The sequence below is a fragment of the Oncorhynchus tshawytscha genome, linkage group LG04 (assembly GCF_018296145.1).
Source record: "Oncorhynchus tshawytscha isolate Ot180627B linkage group LG04, Otsh_v2.0, whole genome shotgun sequence".
Taxonomy (NCBI): domain Eukaryota; kingdom Metazoa; phylum Chordata; class Actinopteri; order Salmoniformes; family Salmonidae; genus Oncorhynchus; species Oncorhynchus tshawytscha.
Genome location: NC_056432.1, coordinates 42342270 through 42365904, shown reverse-complemented (window position 1 = coordinate 42365904; position 23635 = coordinate 42342270). Strand labels below are relative to the sequence as shown.

At 42.9% G+C, this 23635-nt stretch overlaps 1 protein-coding gene across 1 annotated transcript in view; it reads left to right on the top strand.

Moving 5' to 3' along the window:
• ipo11 (importin 11) overlaps window positions 1-23635 on the top strand; it is a 239190-nt gene that overhangs the window by 96414 nt on the left and 119141 nt on the right. The window contains exons 17-22 of the mRNA XM_024418169.2: window positions 841-874; window positions 1023-1063; window positions 1245-1361; window positions 3305-3418; window positions 6818-6933; window positions 8330-8406. Coding sequence (XP_024273937.1) covers window positions 841-874; window positions 1023-1063; window positions 1245-1361; window positions 3305-3418; window positions 6818-6933; window positions 8330-8406 — 499 coding nt within the window. The remainder of the gene's footprint in view (window positions 1-840; window positions 875-1022; window positions 1064-1244; window positions 1362-3304; window positions 3419-6817; window positions 6934-8329; window positions 8407-23635) is intronic.

Genomic DNA, 23635 nt, shown 5'->3' with positions numbered 1-23635 from the left:
AAAGCGAGGTACATACAGAAATGGTTTGTCGAGATCAGCATGGAAGAACTTTGAGTGGTCTGCACAGAGCCCTTACCTCCACACCATCGAACACCTTTGGGATGAATTGGAACGCCAACTGCGAGCCAGGTATAATCGCCCCAACATCAGTGCCCTACCTCACTAATGCGCTTGTGGCTGAATGGAACCAAGTCCCCACAGCAATGTTCCAACATCTAGTGGAAGGCCTTCCCAGATGAGTGGAGGCTGTTCTAGCAGCAAAGGGGGGACCAACTCAATATTAATGCCCATGATTTTGGAATGAGATGTTCGACGAGCAGGTGTCCACATACTTTTGGTTATGTAGTGTACCTCCGGAAGCAACTTCTCTCCCTCTCGATCGTGCATTCTTCTGTCTCTTCTCGTAGCAGGTATAAAAGAAATGCACAGACCAGACAACTTGGAGCAATGGATTATGGTCATTGTAGTTAATTACCAAGTTTTATAAAATGTTCTGCGGTGTATAATATTGGCTTTTTGGTAACGACAACTCCCTACAGTTCAGAGTTGATCTGATTTATCTCTAGAGAAACTGTGCAATGTGCCCATTGAGCTCACTGAAAAAATGTGAACGGAATTGAATTGAAGTAATTCAATTCTGTCAATTAGTTGTCTGTCAATTATTTGTTTCAAAACCTGACATTTCGGTTAATTACCTCGCTCATCACAATCCCCAACAACAAAAACTTTAAGTTCATCTCTTATTCTTAGTCGGTCTTCTCAACTGTGAGTACAGCTCCATATTCAGCCCCATCCCAGACATATTTGGCAGAATACCAATGTTTTGTTTTTGTTCTAAAGGTGCGGATCGAGACGGCCACAACTCTGAAACTCAATATCCTTTTCATTTAATCTATTTTTGCTGAAATATAAATGTTTTGCTTCTTTCAAAAATCAATATTGTTATGCACCTCTCTTCCTGTCACTGTGAAGATGAACCTCTTGTAAGACCTGTCAGTTTCTTTTCCTTAATGTGTCATCACCTGTCGACGACTTTGAGTTCCGGACAGAACAGTTCTTACCGGTGAGTGCCTTTTCTAGGGGAGAAATGTTTTTAAAGAATTTTGCTAAAGAATGTTGCTAATCGTCTTCTATTGGCCTTGCTTTTTTTAGTCACATTTTTTGAGGGTAAATGCATGGTATGCGATAATGGGATGTTAAAATGCTCTCTCTCTCTCCCTCTCCCTCCCTCTCTCGCCCTTTAGTACCTGGAGTCTATTTTCAGCCTGCTATTCCAGCTGTTGCAGCAGGTGACAGAGTGTGACACTAAGATGCAGGTCCTCCATGTGATCTCATGTGTCATTGAGAGGGTTAACATCCAGGTGAGGGGTCAAATCCCAAAGAGCTCATTGCCTAAAATGTTTTTATTTTTTTTATTTTATTTTTACTAAGGTCATGGTATACATCATGGTAGGATACACATTAGGATATGCACATCTAATTGATGTGATAGCTGGGTTAAAAAAAACACCACTATATTTAAAGAAATACAGTGGCATCCATTGCCTTTGATTTATTAGGAGACAGCCCTTGCTGTTCAGAACAACCATCATGTAACCGGTATGCAACATTTCTCAGCCTGCTCTCCCTCAGGCTAGAGGAAACAAAGCTACTTTCTAAGAGCAAAAGAAACCAGTCACGTCATCACTTTCTCAGACAGTTGCATTCAACTGCAGGGTTCTGCCGTCCTTCCACTGATGATGTGTTTGTAATAAGTCATAAAGTGAACTCCGAGTTCAACTGAGCACGACGAAAGCTCTCACTCGCTAGCACTTCTATAATAGTTTTGACCTTCTAGCACTTTTATAATAGTACCATCGGATTGTTTTACTAAATCTACTCGATGTTTGTCAGCCTTTGATGACCTTTATTCTTTGACCCCTGTATTTTTCAGTGGGGTACTCTTATTTCTCCTCAATGCTCTCTTGACTTCACTCCCTCATAAATGGCTTCCACTCCAGTCAACTGTCATTATATTTAAATCGCCTGTCTTAACTGCCTGTGAGCGAGAACGCAGTCACATGAATATTCTATTACACCTCACAGGGAATTCTTCAAGGCAAAAAATAAAGAAATAATGGGGTAGAAAAGGCCTAATGAAACCATGGCTTGGAGATGGGAGATTTTTTTTTTCTCGCTTTCTCTTCTGCATTTACAAATCACCCTTTAGAATGGCTTGGTTCCCTCTCATCTTCTTTAAAAGGCTGCATTTGAAAGCTGTCTGTCTTTTTGTGATTCTCTTTTTCCCTCTGCTCCTTAAAAATGTGTAACGGTGCAAGACATTCAAACGCGGAGCTCTCACAAAGGGAGGGCAGGAAGAAGGGAGGTGGAGGGAAGTGAGAGAAAGAAGCCTAAGAGGGGAAAGGGACAGGAAGCATGGAGGAGCTGGAGCAAGTGGAGAAAGAGACAGACTCAGTGCATGAAAATGTTATTTAAAAAAAAAAAAAAAATGGTATAATTAAGTTTTGGCCCATATAATAAGTTTTGGCCCATTGCACTTAGGTAGTTGTAAATCAGCGGCCGCAGGTGCTGACATATTTACCAGTTTCGAAGGGGAAAGAGAGCGACTGGTCTCAGTCGACATGCGTCCGACTCAATCCAATAAAGATTTAATTATAAACACCTCCTTTACAGAAAAGCTGCCAGAGAAAGAGAGGGTGTGTGAGGGAGAGGGAGAGAAAGGAGTGTGTGGGCTATGGTAAACTCACTCTGAGCTCTACTGTCGAGTTGCCAGTCTGTTAGAGGAGTGTGGCTTAATTTGATATTTGCTCATTTTACTTTTATTGCCAAGCAGCAAATGAGCACATTTCAGGGAACATTAGCAGCCAGTGCAAAGAGTTAGTCTGTTTGTGTTGGGTACTTGGGATGAATACATTGGTATGGCTGCTTAGGAGAGAACGTACACAGTTGGAGTCTTTCTTGATATTTTGAAATCGTGTTACTACAAAGAATATCTTGACCTGCTCCCTTCCAACCCTACGATTTCCACCCAGGTGTATTACAAGGAAGGACATTATCCAACAGGTAGAATGGTCAGGTCTGGCTCAGAATACTTCCCACGTTAGACATTGTGTTCGTACAAGACGTATACCCTAACTAGTACAACTGACACCTGGACCTGTACACACTTCCCAAATGGGACAATAAAGACATTGATTGATTTGATTTGGGCTTCCACATTCATATTGTATGAAGGCCTTTGTGTTTCTATTGAATGGAATGCTCTGGTGTTTGTTGTTGCTGATCGGATTGTGTTTTCTCTTAGATCCGGCCATATGTAGGCTGTCTGGTCCAGTACCTGCCACTGCTTTGGAAACAATCAGAAGAACACAACATGCTGCGCTGTGCCATACTCACCACACTGGTTCACCTTGTACAGGTAAGACACATACGGGGCGGCAGGCAGCCTAGGGGTTAGAGCGTTGGACTCTCGCTCTAGCAACCGAAAGGTTGCGAGATCGAATCCCTGAGCTGACAAGGTAAAAATCTGTTGTTTTGCCCCTGAACAAGGCAGTTAACCCACTGTTCCTAGGCCGTCATTGAAAATAAGAATTGGTTAACTGACTTGCCTAGTTAAATAAAGGTTAAATTAAAAAATAAAATAAAAAATACACTCCGTCTTGCCCCTTAGCCCTTCGTTGCCGTTTGTCATTGCTTCTCCCAGTGTGCGCGCACGCACCTGTATGGGAGGCTTGAGCGAATAACCGTATCATAGGGTATTTTGAAATGCCGCCACTTTGGTTTTCAATACCGTAAAAGCTTGGCTTTTTAGTGTAGGCTCATATTCATTAAAAATCCACCTCTCTAAAAACAAGTCTCTCACCGTTGCCGCCTGCTATAGACCACCCTCTGCCCCCAGCTGTGCTCTGGACACCATATGTGAACTGATTCCCCCCCATCTATCTTCAGAGCTCGTGCTGCTAGGCGACCTAAACTGGAACATGCTTAACACCCCAGCCATCCTACAATCTAAACTTGATGCCCTCAATCTCACACAAATTATCAATGAACCTACCAGGTAACTCCCCAAAGCCTTAAACACGGGCACCCTCATAGATATCATCCTAACCAACTTGCCCTCGAAATACACCTCTGCTGTCTTCAACCAAGATCTCAGCGATCACTGCCTCATTGCCTGCATCCGTAATGGGTCAGCGGTCAAACGACCTCCACTCATTACTGTCAAATGCTCCCTGAAACACTTCAGCGAGCAGGCCTTTCTAATCGACCTGGCCGGGGTATCCTGGAAGGATATTGATCTCATCCCGTCAGTAGAGGATGCCTGGATATTTTTTTAAAATGCCTTCCTAACCATCTTAAATAAACATGCCCCATTCAAGAAATTTAGAACCAGGAACAGATATAGCCCTTGGTTCTCTCCAGACCTGACTGCCCTTAACCAACACAAAAACATCCTATGGCGTTCTGCATTAGCATCAAACAGCCCCGTGATATGCAGCTGTTCAGGGAAGCTAGAAGCCATTATACACAGGCAGTTAGAAAAGCCAAGGCTAGCTTTTTCAAGCAGAAATTTGCTTCCTGCAACACTAACTCAAAAAAGTTCTGGGACACTGTAAAGTCCATGGAGAATAAGAACACCTCCTCCCAGCTGCCCACTGCACTGAAGATAGGAAACACTGTCACCACTGATAAATCCACCATAATTGAGAATTTCAATAAGCATTTTTCTACGGCTGGCCATGCTTTCCACCTGGCTACTCCTACCCCGGTCAACAGCACTGCACCCCACACAGCAACTCGCCCAAGCCTTCCCCATTTCTCCTTCTCCCAAATCCGTTCAGCTGATGTTCTGAAAGAGCTGCAAAATCTGGACCCCTACAAATCAGCCGGGCTAGACAATCTGGACCCTTTCTTTCTAAAATGATCTGCCGAAATTGTTGCCACCCCTATTACTAGCCTGTTCAACCTCTCTTTCGTGTCGTCTGAGATTCCCAAAGATTGGAAAGCAGCTGCGGTCATCCCCCTCTTCAAAGGGGGGGACACTCTTTATCTAAACTGCTGCAGACCTATATCTATCCTACCATGCCTTTCTAAGGACTTCGAAAGCCAAGTCAACAAACAGATTACCGACCATTTCGAATCTCACCATACCTTCTCTGCTATGCAATCTGGTTTCAGAGCTGGTCATGGGTGCACCTCAGCCACGCTCAAGGTCCTAAACGATATCTTAACCGCCATCGATAAGAAACATTACTGTGCAGCTGTATTCATTGATCTGGCCAAGGCTTTCGACTCTGTCAATCACCACATCCTCATCGGCAGACTCGACAGCCTTGGTTTCTCAAATGATTGCCTCGCCTGGTTCACCAACTACTTCTTTGATAGAGTTCAGTGTGTCAAATCGGAGGGTCTGCTGTCCGGACCTCTGGCAGTCTCTATGGGGGTGCCACAGGGTTCAATTCTTGGACCGACTCTCTTCTCCTTATACATCAATGAGGTCGCTCTTGCTGCTGGTGAGTCTCTGATCCACCTCTACGCAGACGACACCATTCTGTATACTTCTGGCCCTTCTTTGGACACTGTGTTAACAACCCTCCAGGCAAGCTTCAATGCCATACAACTCTCCTTCCGTGGCCTCCAATTGCTCTTAAATACAAGTAAAACTAAATGCATGCTCTTCAACCGATCGCTACCTGCACCTGCCCGCCTGTCCAACATCACTACTCTGGACGGCTCTGACTTAGAATACGTGGACAACTACAAATACTTAGGTGTCTGGTTAGACTGTAAACTCTCCTTCCAGACCCATATCAAACATCTCCAATCCAAAGTTAAATCTAGAATTGGCTTCCTATTTCGCAACAGCATCCTTCACACATGCTGCCAAACATACCCTTGTAAAACTGACCATCCTACCAATCCTCGACTTTGGCGATGTCATTTACATAATAGCCTCCAATACCCTACTCAACAAATTGGATGCAGTCTATCACAGTGCAATCCGTTTTGTCACCAAAGCCCCATATACTACCCACCATTGCGACCTGTACGCTCTCGTTGGCTGGCCCTCGCTTCATACTCGTCGCCAAACCCACTGTCTCCATGTCATTTACAAGACCCTGCTAGGTAAAGTCCCCCCTTATCTCAGCTCGCTGGTCACCATAGCATCTCCCACCTATAGCACATGCTCCAGCAGGTATATCTCTCTAGTCACCCCCAAAACCAATTCTTTCTTTGGCCGCCTCTCATTCCAGTTCTCTGCTGCCAATGACTGGAACGAACTACAAAAATCTCTGAAACTGGAAACACTTATCTCCCTCACTAGCTTTAAGCACCAACTGTCAGAGCAGCACACAGATTACTGCACCTGTACATAGCCCACCTATAATTTAGCCCAAACAACTACCTCTTTCCCTACTGTATTTAATTAATTTATTTATTTTGCTCATTTGCACCCCATTATTTTTATTTCTACTTTGCACATTCTTCCATTGCAAATCTACCATTCCAGTGTTTTACTTGCTATATTGTATTTACTTTCCCACCATGGCCTTTTTTTGCCTTTACCTCCCTTATCTCACCTCATTTGCTCACATCGTATATAGACTTGTTTATGCTGTATTATTGACTGTATGTTTGTTTTACTCCATGTGTAACTGTGTCGTTGTATGTGTCGAACTGCTTTGCTTTATCTTGGCCAAGTCGCAATTGTAAATGAGAACTTGTTCTCAACTTGCCTACCTGGTTAAATAAAGGTGAAATAAAATAAAAACTAAATTAGTGCAAATTGTAGTAAAACCTTTTGATGTCATCACAGGGCCTGGGAGCAGAGAGTAAGAACCTGTATCTCTTCCTGCTTCCTGTGATCCAGCTGAGTACAGATGTCTCGCAACCACCGCATGTCTACCTGCTAGAGGACGGACTGGAGCTGTGGTACGTACACACACAGAGACAAACAGTTCCACACAGAGACAAACACACACAAACTCAGCCCTGAGAGCAGACTGATACTAACGGTCTCTGTCACTCTTCTAAAGGCAGACGCTTATCAGGCACTTACCACACTCACCTTTCTTCCATCCCACCCTCTGTAGCTCTCTCTCTCACTCCCCTCTTAGATATTTCCCTCTTTTTCTTCCCTCTGCTTTCTCTCTCCCATTATGTGCTCTCGCTCCCCCCTCCCGCACTTACGTGACGTTGATTTTGCCTTTGCTTCCTCCCAGATAAACAGTTGTGACCGAAATACGTATTTACCTCATTTACCGAGTCATTTGTGTCAACAGCTTCTCTTTTTTTTCACCTGCTGTCTCGCACTCTATTTTGTGTTCTGTCTCGCGGTCCGTCACTCGTTTTTTTTAGTTCTCCCCTTTCTCTATCTCTGTCCTTCTCTTCCTCGTTCTCTCTTTCCTTCAATCGCTCTCTCTTTCCTTCAATCGCTCTCTTTCACGTTCATACATGCCCTCTGATGGGCGATGACGATAACTTCAAAGTAGGCGTAACACACACTGCCCATTTTCCCGTGCGACCAGAGCTCTGAAAAGACTTTTTTTTTTAAACATTTGTTCAAAATGGTGGTTCTCCTTACAGAGCCATTTTGTAGTAAACGATCCTATTGTGGAAGGCCTGTCTGGCTTGCAAAAGCTTGAACGCTGAGGCCTTAGCGTGGCTCGTCCTTTGTTGTGCCTTTCGATGACGTTGGCCTAGTTACACATGGTTAGCAGTGATAAGAGGGATTACGCGTCCTATCTCTGAGCCGGTGTGTCAAACAGGACCGTCTCTGAACAAGCACATTGTCTGCTTTTAAATTGTCATCTCAAAGGGCAGAACGTCTGCAGTGATGTGCTAGACTGAGCTTGAGTTGCTCTCAATAGACTGACTCAATTGACTGTGATGAACCATTGTCATGGTTTTGAGTTTGATTGACTCATTCAGACAGATTCTTCTTTTATGGTTCAGCCACACATTGACACATTGACGTTTCTCCGCCAGCCATAGATATGTACATATTCTGAGTCTCAAACACAGTTTTTGCAGTGTTGTGTTCTGTTCCATTGGTAAAGCATGGTGCTTGCAATGCCAGGGTTGTGGGTTCGATTCCCACTGGTGACCAGTGTGAAAATGTATGCTCTCACTACTCTTAATTCGCTCTGGATAAGAGCGTCTGCTTAATCTAGGGCTCTGTTATGGTCTGGTCAGCAGCTTTAAATGCTTCTGTGACGCTAACTCTCGGGTCCTCTTTCTCCATTTCACATCCACCCCTCCCTCTCTCTCCACCCCCCTCTCTCTCTCCACCCTCCTTTCTCTCCTCCATCCATTTATCGACCTACAGGTTGGTAACGTTGGAGAATAGTCCGGCAATCACCCCAGAGCTGCTGAGAATCTTCCAGAACATGTCGGCTCTCCTGGGTGAGTTTTACATTATTAATGTTGACGATGCATTTGTGAATGATTGTGGGAGTAGTTCATGACCCTAGGTTGGCAACACAAATTCTATGTGATTTCAATGTGACTTTCTCCATTCTGATGGTTTTATTCTGTTCAATCCAACTCAAAACAAAATAGCTAATGAATACACTGTACACAATACTAAAACTGAGGCTATTAAGACTATTAATAACATGGGAAAGACTATGAAAATGTGTTTGCTACATGCACATATTACAATACAGCTGTACATAGAGGCAGCGTACAACAATGGTAACAACTAACTACGAACAAAATTCAAACGTCACACCACTCACTTTGTGCACGCACACCATCCCACAAGTCCAGTCCAGATACGAGTCCAGCTGTTGTTGTGCAGGCCAGAGATGAGTTTGCTGCTCTTGTTGTGACTGCTTGAAGGAGACTGAAAGTTGGAAGCAGCCAATCACAGAAATGCCTGTGATTGGCTGACACCACTGTGTCAAGGACCCTGGCAACCATGAACTCTAGCAGCCAATCGGTTTGGTTAGGTACAGAGGTGTGAAGGGTCCGTTTACAACCCATAGCCTAGAGGGGAAAGGGAGCCTAATGCTGGAGTTCGAAAGTTGCAGAGTTTTTGTCTCTGAGAGAGGGCTGTGAGAATGAGATGGTGTGCTAAGAGTCACCGGCAGGGAATTTGTAACAATTCTTCTCTGATTTTAGAAGATACCATTGCACAAACAACATGTTTATCTAGGACTTCACAAGCACTAGTACCATGCTATACATGCTATACATGATTTAATAATTGCACCGGGGGGGATGGCTCCCTTTCTACGTGCATTCAACCAATTGTGCTATTGTGTGTGTTTTTTCACGTTAATTGAAAACTAATTTTGTACATAATCTTTCTGCTGCTGTCTCTTATGACCGAAAAAAGCTTCTGGATATCAGGACAGCGATTACTTACCTGGTACTGGACAAAGTTTTTTTTCTTTCAGCAAGTCGGACACAAAGGATTTACTTCAGACACCCGACAAGGCCAAAATCCCTGTCATTTGCATGAGAACAAGACGGAGATATTAGGGACGTAGGTCGGTGTGGATGCGACGCCGAGTGGGTAATCTGCCTCTACCATCAGTCCTATTAGCCAATGAACAATCATTGGATAACAAAATAGACAAACTACGATCACAAATATCCTACCAACAGGACATTAACCTCTTGGATTTAGGGGGCGCTATTTTAATTTTTGGATGAAAAACGTTCCCGTTTTAAACAAGATATTTTGTCACGAAAAGATGCTCGACTATGCATATAATTGACAGCTTTGGAAAGAAGACACTCTGACGTTTCCAAAACTGCAAAGATATTGTCTGTGAGTGCCACAGAACTGATGTTACAGGCGAAACCCAGATAAAAATCCAACCAGGAATCTGCCGCATTTTTTGAAACCGCCTCATGCCAATGACTCTTTATATGGCTGTGAATGAGCTACGAATTAGCTTACGTATTCCCCAAGGTGTCTACAGCACTGTGACGTCTTTTTAGGCATTTCCATTGAAGAATGGCTGTAAGGGACCATATATAGCATGTGGTCACATGGTGTCTCCCGCAGAAAATCTTGCGTAAAATACAGAGGTAGCCATTTTTCCAATCGCTTCTTATGAGGAACCAATTGCCTCGACGGATATATTATCGAATATATATGTTAAAAACACCTTGAGGATGGATCCTAAACAATGTTTGCCGTGTTTCTGTCGATATTATGGAGCAAATTTTGAAAAAAGTTTGGCGTTATAGTTTTCCGGTCGATTTCTCAGCCATGCATGATGAAGAAACGGGAGCTTTTTCACCTACAAAAATTATATTTTGGGAAAAAAGGAACATTTGCTATCTAACTGGGAGTCTCCTGGGTGAAAGCATCTGAAGTTCTTCAAAGGTAAATTATTTAATTTGGTTGCTTTTCTTATTTTCGTGAAAATGTTGCCTGCTGCCAGCAGAGCCTAGCATAGCATTATGCCATGATAAACTTACACAAATGCTTGTCTAGCGTTGGCTGTAATGCATATTTTGAAAATCTGAGATGACAGTGTTGTTAACAAAAGGCTAAGCTTGTGTTTGAATATATTTATTTCATTTAATTTGCGATTTTCATGAATAGGAAAAGTTTCTAGGGGTATTCATGTCCACTGCGTTATGCTAATGCATTTGAGGCTATGATTACGCTCCCGGATACGGGATTGCTCGTCGCTAGAGGTTAAAAACTTGAATATCTTATGTTTCACCGAGTCGTGGCTGAACGACGACATGGATAAAATACAGCTGTCAGGATTTACGCTGCATCGGCAAGATGGAACAGCTTCCTCCCGGTAAGACGAGGGGTGATGGTCTGTGTATATTTGTAAACAACAGCTGGTGCACAAAATCTAATATTAAGGAAGTCCAAAGTTTTGCTCGCCTGAGGTAGAGTATCTCAAGATAAGCTGTAGACCACGCTATTTTCCAAGAGTTTTCATCTTTTTTTTCCGTAGCTGTCTATTTACAACCAGAAACCGATGCTGGAACAAAGTCCACAGTCAATGAGCTGTATATGGCCATAAGCAAACAGGAAAATGCTCATCCGAAGGTGGCACTCCTAGTTGCCGGGGACTTTAATGGAGGGAAACTTAATCCGTTTTATCTCATTTCTACCAGCATTTTAAATGTGCAACCAGAGGGGGAAAAAACAACCTAGGCCACCTTTACTCCGCACGCAAAGACACGTGCAAAGTTCCCTCTCACCTTCCATTTGGTAAATCTGACCATAATTATACCCCCCTGATTCCTGCTTACAAGCAAAAACTAAAGCAGGAAGCAACAGTGACTCGGTCAATAAAGAGGTGGTCAGATGACGCAGGTCTGTTTTGCTAGCAAAGCATCCGCACTGAGCTAAAGGGTAGAGCTTCCGCTTTGAATGAGCGGGATAAGGATCGGGACTCTAACCCGGACGCTTATAAGAAATTCTGCTTTGCCCTCAGATGAACCATCAAACAGGCAAAGCGTCAATACAGGACTAAGATTGAATCATAATACACCGGCTCTGACGCTCGTCGGTTGTGGCAGGGCTTGCAAACTATTAAAGACTACAAAGGGAAGCACAGCCGTGGGCTGCCCAGCGACACAAACCTACCAGACGAGCTAAATTACTTAAATGCCCGCTTCGAGGCAAGCAACACTGAAGCAAGCATGAGAGCATCAGCTGTTCCGGACGACTGTGTGATCATGCTCTCCATAGCTGATGTGAGTAAGACCTTTAACCTCTTGCGTCGACCTGAGACGCAGACGTCCCATCTAGGCATCTGGAAATGCAAATGCGCTACGCCAAATGCTAATAGCACTCGTTAAAACTCAAACGTTCATCAAAACACACATGTAGGACACTGAATTAAAGCTACACTCGTTGTGAATCTAGCCAACAAGTCAGATTATTGAAATGCTTTTTGGCGAAAGCATGAGAAGCATGAGAAGCTATTATCTGATAGCATGCAACACCCCGAAATACCTGAAGGCGACGTAAACAAAATAATTAGCGTAGCCGGCGCTACACAAATAGCAGAAATAAAATATAAAACTTTCATTACCTTGGACGAGCTTCTTTGTTGGCACTCCTATATGTCCCATAAACATCACTATTGGGTCTTTTTTTCGATTAAATCGGTCCATATATACCCAAAATATCCATCTATGGAAACTGTGTGATTCAGAAAAAAAGACTGTTTCAAAACGCTACGTAATTTTTTTAAATTAAAAAAGTCGACGATAAACTTTAGCAAAACACTTCGAAATACTTTTGTAATCCAACTTTAGGTATTAGTAAACGTTAATAATCTATCAAATTGATCACGAGGCGATGTGTATTCAATAGCTCCACGCTTTCAAATCATCTTCCAAAATCTCTCTTCCAAAACTTCCTGTCGGAGACCGGATGGAAAGTGGTCTCTCTTCCTCGTTTGACCAAGAAACAACGAGAAGGCAATTGACAAGAGTGGTGACATCGTGTGGAAGCTGTAGGACTTGCAATCTCGGCCCTATTTAATTTCGTGTCCCTTGAACAATACATGCAAGTGGCGCATGGATATTTTTTTCAGTTTTCAGTGATCAGTTTTTCTTGCGCTTTTCGATGAAACAGACGCTCTGTTATAGTCACAGCGGTGATTTAACCAGTTTTAGAAACGTGAGAGTGTTTTCTATCCACACATACTAATCATATGCATATACTATATTCCTGGCATGAGTAGCAGGACGCAGAAATGTTGCGCGATTTTTAACAGAATGTTCGAAAAAGTAGAGGGTCGACTTAAGAGGTTTTAAGCAGGTCGACATTCACAAAACTGCAGGGCCAGACGGATTACCAGGATGTGTACTCCCAAGTATGCGCTGACCAACTGGCAAGTGTCTTCACTGACATTTTCTACCTGTCCCTGACTGAGTCTAATACCAACATGTTTCAAGCAGACAACCATAGTCCCTGTGCCCAAGAACACCAAGGTAACCTGGCTAAATGACTACTGACCAGTAGTACTCACGTCTGTAGCCATGACGTGCTTTGAAAGGTTGGTCTCAGCTCACATCAACACCATTATCCCAGACTCCCTCCAAATTGCATACCGCCCCAACAGATCCACAGATGATGCAATCTCTATTGCACTCCATATTGCCCTTTCCCACCTGGACAAAAGGAACACCTATGTGAGAATGCTATTCATTGACTGGAGCTCAGCGTTCAACACCATAGTGCCCTCAAAGCTCTTAACTAAGCTAAGGATTCATCACCTACCTCTGCAACTGGATCCTGGACTTCCTGACAGGCCGCTCCCAAGGTTGTAAGGTTAGGTAACAACACATCTGCCATGCTGATCTTCAACACGGGGGCCCCTCAGGGGTGCGTGCTCGGTCCCCTCCTGTACTCCCTGTTCACCCATGACTGCATGGCCAGGCAAGACTCCAACACCATCAAGTTTGCTGACGACACAACAGTGATAGGCCTGATCACCGACAATGATGAGACGGCCTACAGGGAGGTGTGTGTGGTGCCAGGATAACAACCTCTCCCTCAACGTGATCAAGACAAAGGAGATGATTGTGGACTACAGGAAAAAGAGGACTGGGCACGCCCCCATTCTCATCGATTGGGCTGTAGTGGAGCAGGTGTCCACATCACCAACAAACTATCATGGTCCAGATGCACCAAGACAGTTGTGAAGAGGGCACGATGAAGCCTATTCCCCCTCTGGAGACTGAAAATATTTGGCATGGGTCCTCAGATCCTCAAAAAGTTAAACAGCTGCACCATCGAGAGCCTGGTTGCATCACTGCCTGGTATGGCAACTGCTCTGCCTCCGACCGCAAGCCACTACAGAGGTTATGCGTTCGGCCCAGCTTCCTGCCATCCAGGACCTCTATACCAGACGGTGTAAGAAGGCCGTAAAAATTGTCCGACTCCAGCCACTCTAGCCATAGACTGTTCTCTCTGCTACCGCACGGCAAGCGGTACCGGCGCGCCAAGTCTAGGTCCAAAAGGCTTCTAAACAGCTTCTACCACCAAGCCATTAGACTCCTGAACAGACAATTTGCGTTGTCCCAACCCCTCTTTTACGCTGCTGCTACTCTCTGGTTATCTATGCATAGTCACCTTAACTCTACCTACATGTACCTATTACCTCAACTAACCTGTGCCCCCGCTCATTGACTTTGTTCTGGTATCCCCTGTATATAGCCTCGCTGCTGTTATTTTACTGCTGATCTTTAAGTATTTGTTACTTACTGTATCTGTTTTACTCAACTTATTTTTGGTTAAGGGCTTGTATAAAAGCATTTCACTGGAAGGTCTACAGCTGTTGTATTTGGCGAATGTGACAAATAAAATTTGATTTGATATTAGGTAGCTGTGTGCTCAGACCTTAAGTACTTTTAGCAAGTTAGCTAGCCACCTAACCCGTTTTTAGCATTAGCTAACACAACTAGCTAACAAAAGATACACAAATAAGATACACAAACTAGTAGTGTAATTATAGACTGATTGTGGAAATCATCATGTCACCATCTTCTTGCATCCATCTGACCATGCAGACTGCAGAGTGAAAGTCAAGAAATAGGGTTGATTGGTATCTAGATTTTTATATCGTCAAACTGTCCTTCTCTTGTACTGGGATATACGGTATTACCGGCTTAGTACACAAGGAGGCGCCAAACATGCAAAAAAATGCTCGGAGATGAAGAGAGAGGGGAAGACGAGCTTTGACTTCTCAAATATGGCAGAAAGCTAACACAATTGCTGTGTTTTGTAAACAAACGTATAAAATACTTCTTATTGTAATTGCTGCTCAGCATCAGACTAATTTCGTGCTTCAGACAGTTGCACAAATTGGCATTTTATCAGCAGCGCTATTCCATCCCTTTACATTTGTGTGTAGAAGGTAGTTGTTGTGGAACTGTTAGATGACTTGTTAGATATTACTGTAATGTCAGAACTAGAAGCACAAGCATTTCGCTACACTCGCATTAACATCTGCTAACCATGTGTATGTGACCAATCAAATTTGATTTGATTTGACCAGCTTCTTTTTTCCAGTACTTTTCTTGGTGTAGCCAGCCTACTTTTCTCAGGTAAAATGTAAGAATAACTTTAAACAAAACATTAGGAAATGTAGCTGGCTACACTCTTTCTATGAATAAACATTAGAAATATGATGGCCATGCATTGTTCTTGCAACAAAAAAAAAGTCATTGCTATTTCATTGTAAGCTAATTTACTTGTGTGGCTGCCAGCCAAATAGTGTTGTGCTAATGTATTTTTTGTGAAGGAAAACTGTAGTTGCATGTCCCTGATCAGAGTTGACTTTCACTTTAAAATTCCACCACTGTCAATATACAGCTGGACTCCCTGCTCCTGCTTTCTCACGTTGTGCTAGTTACAAACTCACACGTGACTGGCGTGAACTGTTCTGGTGAACTGTGGTACATGTTAGCTTCATAATGTAAAATAATGAGGCAGGTGAAATGAAGAATGTGATCTGCATTATCTAACCTATTGGTAGACTGCAAGTATTTTCTTAAACAGTAGCTTCAAATATTAAAATGTATTGGAAAAACTTAATGGAAATAGTTGGCTATTTCCAAATACCCCGGTGTAAGGTACATACAGTATACCGCCCAAGCCCGACAGCAAAAACCACAAACAGACAAAGGCAGCCCTAACAAGCACATCCATCATCATTCTGTGTAAGTAGGCAGAAGCAGTAAAAACTCATTGTTTCGATTTACATAGCTACACCACTTATTGTGTCATTGTCATTCTGGTTAAGGGCCTGTACTAACTGGCTAAAATGTCAAATGTCTTCATGTTATGAAAGGTATGATCTCAGAAAACGAAAACAATATGTAGTTTTCTTTTTGGTCAAATGTAATCCTATAGTTTTCTCTGTCGATTGAGTGTCCGTAGTGTAACTGGTTGCTGTCCTACTGTTGTCAGGCTACTCTGTCTTCCCTCCCTATCACTCAGTTCTGTGATATAGGGTCATAGTTCGTCTTGTTCCAGGAATTGCTTCAAGGCCAGAGGAATCATGACGTTGTATTCACTGGCGCTTGATTGAGTGTGGCGCTAGTGGCTGGGTGACTTGTGGTCAGTAGTAAATCCCCTGGCCTGTGGTGTGAAGACAGAGTACAGAAACGGGATTGAAGAGTGGGGATTGATTCAGTGCTGTAGGGTGTCAGGTGGGTGTAAACAGTGTAGTTTGGGGAAGATTGACACAGGCTCACTATGTAACTCCAGGTGTATATATGGATACTGTCCAAATCACATTTTATTTGTCACATACACATGGTTAGCAGATGTTAATGCGAGTGTAGCTAAATGCTTGTGCTTCTAGTTCCGACAATGCAGTAATAACCAACGAGTAATCTAACCTAACAATTTCACAACAACTACCTTATTCACACAAGTGTAAAGGAATGAAGAATATGTACATAAACATATATGAATGAGTGATGGTACAGAACGGCATAGGCAAGATGCAGTTGATGGTTTCGAGTACAGTATATACAGTGGGGCAAACAGTAGGTACACTTATAGGTATACAGTAGGTACACTTCAACTATGACAGACAAAATGAGGGGGGAAAAATCCAGAAAATCACATTGTAGGATTTTTAAAGAATTTATTTGCAAATTATGGTGGAAAATAAGTATTTGGTCACCTACAAACAAGCAAGATTTCTGGCTCTCACAGACCTGTAACTTCTTCTTTAAGAGGCTCCTCTGTCCTCCACTCGTTACCTGTATTAATGGCACCTGTTTGAAGTTGTTATCAGTATAAAAGACACCTGTCCACAACCTCAAACAGTCACACTCCAAACTCCACTATGGCCAAGACCAAAGAGCTGTGAAAGGACACCAGAAACAAAATTGTAGACTTGCACCAGGCTGGGAAGACTGAATATGCAATAGGTAAGCAGCCTGGTTTGAAGAAATCAACTGTGGGAGCAATTATTAGGAAATGGAAGACATACAAGACCACTGATAATCTCCCTCGATCTGGGGCTCCACGCAAGATCTCACCCGGTGGGTTCAAATGATCACAAGAACGGTGAGCAAAAATCACAGAACCACACGGGCGGACCTAGTGAATGACCTGCAGAGAGCTGGGACCAACGTAACAAAGCCTACCATCAGTAACACACTACGCCGCCAGGGACTCAAATCCTGCAGTGCCAGACGTGTCCCCCTGCTTATGCCAGTACATGTCCAGGCCCGTCTGAAGTTTGCTAGAGAACATTTGGATGATCCAGAAGAAGATTGGGAGAATGTCAGATAAAACCAAAATATAACTTTTTGGTAAAAACTCAACTCGTCGTGTTTGGAGGACAAAGAATGCTGAGTTGCATCCAAAGAACACCATACCTCTTGTGAAGCATGGGGGTGGAAACATCATGCTTTGGGGCTGTTTTTCTGCAAAGGGACCAGGACGACTGATCCGTGTAAAGGAATGAATGAATGGGGCCATGTATCGTGAGATTTTGAGTGAAAACCTCCTTCCATCAGCAAGGGCATTGAAGATGAAACGTGGCTGGCTCTTTCAGCATGACAAAGATCCCAAACACACCGCCCGGGCAACGAAGGAGTGGCTTCGTAAGAAGCATTTCAAGGTCCTGGAGTGGCCTAGCCAGTCACCAGATCTCAACCCCATAGAAAATCTTTGGAGGGAGTTGAAAGTCCGTGTTGCCCAGCAACAGCCCCAAAACATCACTGCTCTAGAGGAGATCTGCATGGAGGAATGGGCCAAAATACCAGCAACAGTGTGTGAAAACCTTGTGAAGACTTACAGAAAACGTTTGACCTCTGTCATTGCCAACAAAGGGTATATAAGTATTAAGATAAACTTTTGTTATTGACCAAATGCTTATTTTCCACCATAATTTGCAAATTAATTAATTAAGAATCCTACAATGTGATTTTCTGGATTCTTTTTCCCCATATTTTGTCTGTCATAGTTGAAGTGTACCTATGATGAAAATTACAGGCCTCTCATCTTTGTAAGTGGGAGAACTTGCACAATTGGTGGCTGACTAAATACTTTTTTGCCCCACTGTATAGAATCCAAATTAATTCAATAATATATCTGAGCCTAGTCGTGAATATTTAACTTTTAAAATGTTAAGTTATTTTATTGTGGCATGAACACAACCATTCATGTTTTCACTCCAATAGCTCCTTTACTAGGCTACCCGTGCACGTTCATCCACTCACAACATTTCCAGCCTCCAGACAGTGGTGAACGTCATCTGTTACACAAAACACGACAAGTGTAATGACATTTGATGATTGTCATTAGGCCAGAATTTATGCGTCCACTGATGTCCGCGTGCGTCTCGTTGTCAGCCACCTGTCTCTGCCTTGGCAAAATGTCTGTTTTTCATCTAACCACATCCAGTTTTGAGCGTAGGCTATACCACCCGTTTTCAAGTCCATGCTCTCATTTTTCATGCCTCTGACATGTGGTATAATAGCTTACATTTTTCTCGACGTTTTAATTACTGTGATATGCTCATGTTTTTACCGGTATGGCGTACCCCCCACTATTTATTTTGCTGGGACGTCATACTGGACCGTACCACCTTACTTTCAGCCCTGAATACTGTCTTAGATCACCTTTTAAATACATCTAGATGGGCTCTTGAGGGCAGCTGCAAATGGAATTGTCTATCCATATAGTCTTAGTCTGATAGTCTTGAGTGGGGTGTGCTGTAGTTGCTATTGAATAGCGATGAGTGGGCCTAATAGCAGCGCGTGCTCCCAGCATTAACCCACATAAAGGTCTCATGTTTTATGAATTCCATGCTGTAAATTACTTCTCCCTCTTTTCAAACCGGCAGCCATTGCTCCTGCCCAGATTTGCGCGTCAGCAACCAGGTCTAAAGCAGCCCCATAGCCTTTCAGTCCCAATACATTCTCACAAACAACATAAAGAGAGGAGAGGTTTTGATCCCAGACTGTGTCACAACCGGCCTTGACCGGGAGTCCCATAGGGCAGGCACACAATCGGCCCAGCATCGTCCTGGTCAGGGGAGGGCTCATCGCGCTGTAGCTACTTCTTGTGGTAGGCCGGGCGCCTGCAGGCTGACTTCGGCCATCAGTTGAACAGTGTTTCCTCTGACACATTGGTGCAGCTAGCTTCCGCGTTAAGCGGGTGGGTGTTAAGGAGCAGGGTTTGGCGGGTCATGTTTCGGAGGATGCATGACTTCGCCTCTCCCGAGCCCGTTAGGGAGTTGCAGCGATGAGACAAGATCTTAATTGGATTGCAATTGGATATCACAAAATTGGGAAGAAAAAGGGTGTAAAAAAAAACGAACGAGGTTTTAAATAAATGCAGCTAAAATAGGCCTTGTGAATAGTAGTATTCTTTTCGTAACATCCCATTTTTCTGCTGTCCAAATGGGTTCCTTTATCTTCTCAGTAATGTAGAAAAGCATGAAGAGACAGGCATATGATGTAACATGTCTTTATCTCTGTGGCTTTGCCTCCAGATCCTGCTCTTACAGTGTGTTGGGAATGGGATGACACTCACAGTTAGTCACCATCCATTCACAGCCTCCTCATCCCCACGGACTCATTTAGTTTTGAAGCTTATTTAAGCTCCTAAACACCCGTCAAACTCTCTCCCAGGCAGATGGCTTTAATATCTCTTTTAATACAGCTGGTTGGCCTCTCACCCCCTTTCTCCCTTTACACACCTCAGTATCCCCAGAATGGCTCTCCCAATGGTGATGTGTCGCGTTGACACCCCTATAATGTCTGTCCTTATTAAAATGTACTAGACGGTACAGAAATATGAGCTATGTTGCTACCTAGGTTGATCGGACGATCTACCTTGATCAGACGATCTACCTAAAAATGCACTGAACTACCAAAAATGAAGCAACATCTCAGGACATCAGTTAAAGCTTTGTCGCAATTGGGTCTTCCAAATGGATAATGACCCCAAGCATACTTCCAAAGTTGTGGAAAAATGACTTAAGGACAACAAAGTCAAGGTATTGGAGTGGCCATCACAAAGCCCTGACCTCAATCCAATAGAAAATGCGTGGGCAGAACTAAAAAAGTGTGTGGGAGCAAGGAGGCCTACAAACATGACTCAGTTACACCAGCTCTGTCAGGAGGAATGGGCCAAAATTCACCCAACTTATTGTGGGAAGCTTGTGGAAAGCTACCTGAAACGTTTGTCCCATGTTAAACAATTTAAAGGCAATGCTACCAAATACTAATTGAGTGTATGTAAACTTTTGACCCACTGGGAAAGTGATGAAAGAAATTAAAACTGAAATCATTCTCTCTACTATTATTCTGACATTTCACATTCTTAAAATATAGTGGTGATCCTAACTGACCTAAGATAATTTTTACTAGGATTAAATGTCAAGAATTGTGAAAAACTGAGTTTAAATGCATTTGGCTAAGGTGTATGTGAACTTCGGACTTCAACTCTAAAATACTTTCTGCTCAGCATCAGACTAATTTTGTGCTTCAGACAGTTGCACTTCTCCACTCACAAATTGGCATTTTATCAGCAGACAGCGCTATTTCATCCCTTTACATTTGTGTGTAGAAGGTAGTTGTTGTGGAACTGTTAGATGACTTGTTAGATATTACTGTCGTGTCAGAACTAGAAGCACAAGCATTTCGCTACACTCGCATTAATATCTGCTAACCATGTGCATGTTGCCAATAAGATTTGATTTGACCAGCTACTTTTCTCCAGTACTTTTCTTGGTGTAGCCAGCCTACTTTTCTCAGGTAAACTGTAAGCTTAACTTTAAATGGTTTCTAATGGAAATTGGTATCTTGTGGAACCTAGACTAGACAGTACAGAAAGATGAGCGATGTTGCTTGCTGCTCTAGGTTGATCAGACGATCCACCAACTAACCCATCTGTCAACGATACATGCAGTAGGACCTTTGATGTCCTCAGAAAGGGTGTCCTTATTCAGTGTTAACACCCCAGACCCTACTTAATGACCTAAGGAAACCCCAGTGAAACTTGCTCAGTACTCCGCATCCCTCCTTCCATCAGCTAGGTGTGTTAAGGAACAGCCACACCCGTCACTCCCTCCTTTCATCCTTCTCCCACTTTCCTATTCTGGCCTAATGGAAAGTGTGACACTTCTCTTAATGAGGTTTTCCACAGACATAATCAGTTTCACAACTAGTGACAGCTCCTTCTCATTAGTCATACGACAAGCCGCACATCGGGTTAGGAGGGAAGCGCTTGCCTCTGTTGGTAAGCCTCATTTTAGGAAATGCATTTATTAATAGAAGAAATAAAGACCTTAAGATTTTCATTCTGTTATTAAAATGTCAGATGTGTTCAGTAGTGCCGTGGCAATAACTGGTATGAATTCATGTGATTCCCCGGAGTTGCCATCCGGGTTTGCAGTTTGCATCTTAGCACAGGTGTTTAGTTGGATATATCATTTTCACCTGCTTTTTTTTTCACCTGCTTTTTAGATTTCAAATATTTTTAGCTAGTAATATGTCTATTTATATTTAGAAATTAGCTATGCCATATATAGCCAGTTAATATAACATTGTTTTGGATTTCACCCCCGTATCAAAAGCAAATGGTTTTGACTGTTTTATTTTATTGAGGAGAGCTGCTCTCTTCTCCCATTCCAACCAGTGCTGCTCGCAAGAATGATTCCTGTCCTTGTTATGAAATTACACCTTCACCCTGTTCATATAAAATTGATAAAATGCACTGAACTACCAAAAATCAGCATTTATATGTGAGTTGTCCACTCCGGGAGCCTACACAGCTCCGCCGGTAAAATACCCTTTTTTTTATACAGCGCATTTAACAATGACCCAGCAAATTTCATTGGTTGTCCCTCAATTAATAAATCCTATGGTTTAATGTTGCGAAAGCCATTTTTACTAACGTCTTAATGCTGAAGGTACCGTGCAGATGTAGCCTAGGAATATTAGAACAGTGATAGGGTAGGCCTACCTCTCGTTGATGCAAGCAGCTGCGTCTCCTGCACCGTGTGCACAGTCACCTGATTTGTAGATCGATGTCATACACAGTTACATGCATAAAAGTTTGATATGCTGAAGGAGAGATCGCATGAATTTAGTCACATCAGATAAGAGGTGTTTTCAGACATAAGGCAGATTTTTTTGTTGTAAAAAAACGTCAGTGAACCGGTGATTCGTAACATTTGAATTGGTTTTATTAATTTGGATCAGTTTGGGCTCCTGGGGACCGATGCACTGGCAATCTTAAACATTTGAACTGTGGGCTGATACATATCGGTGAATCGTTATATCCCTAATAGTCTGGTGTGATTGTCTTGTTCGGTCTAGCCTGGGCTGGTCCAGCAGATGAAGATGACTGGTATGTCTCCGCTGGACTGGAGCCGGGGAATGTTACTAGTTAATGAGTTTGATGGATAATAAACAGTTAGTACAAGCTAAAAGAAGCTACTGCACGCTAACAGCAGGCTGAACGATAAGTCAGTCAGGTAGAAAACAATGTTACTTGAGATGTCAGACCAGGCTTTAAAAAACAATAATATTAATACTAGTGATGAGGGAAAACATCTATACAGTTACATATCGAAATATTATTTGGGACAATATTTTATTGAAACTTTGACTCCAAAGTGCAAGTCGGGTGTACCTGCGGCAAGACTCTGGTATTTTAGCTTGTTTTCCGTCTTCTTTTTAAATAGTGAGCCAACATGTCAGCACTTTTATTTCCATGACTGATCAAAACCACTTTTTATTGCTTTTTCTCTCTGCAGCCAGACTTATACAAAGTAATATAAAATAAAATGTCACAAAAATATTGTATTGTGAGGTCCCTGGCAATTTCCTGCCCTAATGAATACACCTTCATGCCTCTTTGCCTGGTGTTCAGTGAAGACTCCTACTTCCTACTCTAATGCTAATCTGATGTATTCTGACAACTGACCTCCACACCAACACACCCGGAGGAGGGATCTCGACATGGCAGGAGCTTGACTCCATTTTGTATTCTCTTTCTTTTGACACATTAATCTCGTCGGACGTCTTGTATGGTCTGCCTGGGTTATCACGTTCAGATAAGAGATGTCTTTTTAAAAAGACGCTTTATCCCAAATCGCAGCTATTGCAGAGGGGAATGTTAGACACATTACAAAACCACAAAGGTTACCAGACAATAGGACAATGTCTCCAATCCATTTACTCTAATTAATTGGATCTCTGTATTTAACTCGGAATCTCTCTAATTTGGATGGGATCTGCAGTATCTCCGGAGGTCTTTGCTTTCTAAATGGACTGTTCGAAATCAGCTGCAACACATATTTTCAGATGATGTCATAGCGTTTTCATTAGATTACACTCTATTCCAGTGGTCATCAACGGGTCTATCATGATCGACTGCTTCAATCTTCAAGGCATTCCTAGTCGATCACAAAACATTTCTGTAGAAAAGCCAAAGATGAAGGCTTGCGCTCCTTTCCTTTTTGTCGTGTTACGCAGTTTGCACTTGTTTCAGAAGCCGGCCAATCGGATAACTCAAATCACCGTGGCTACAGCTTCCATCAAAGCCTACATGAGATTTAATAACTTTTAAATACCATGACCAGAGAGAGACTGTCAAAGAATACAGCATAGAGCTGCTGTTTCTATGAGTGAGTTCATGCTTAAGTTTTTA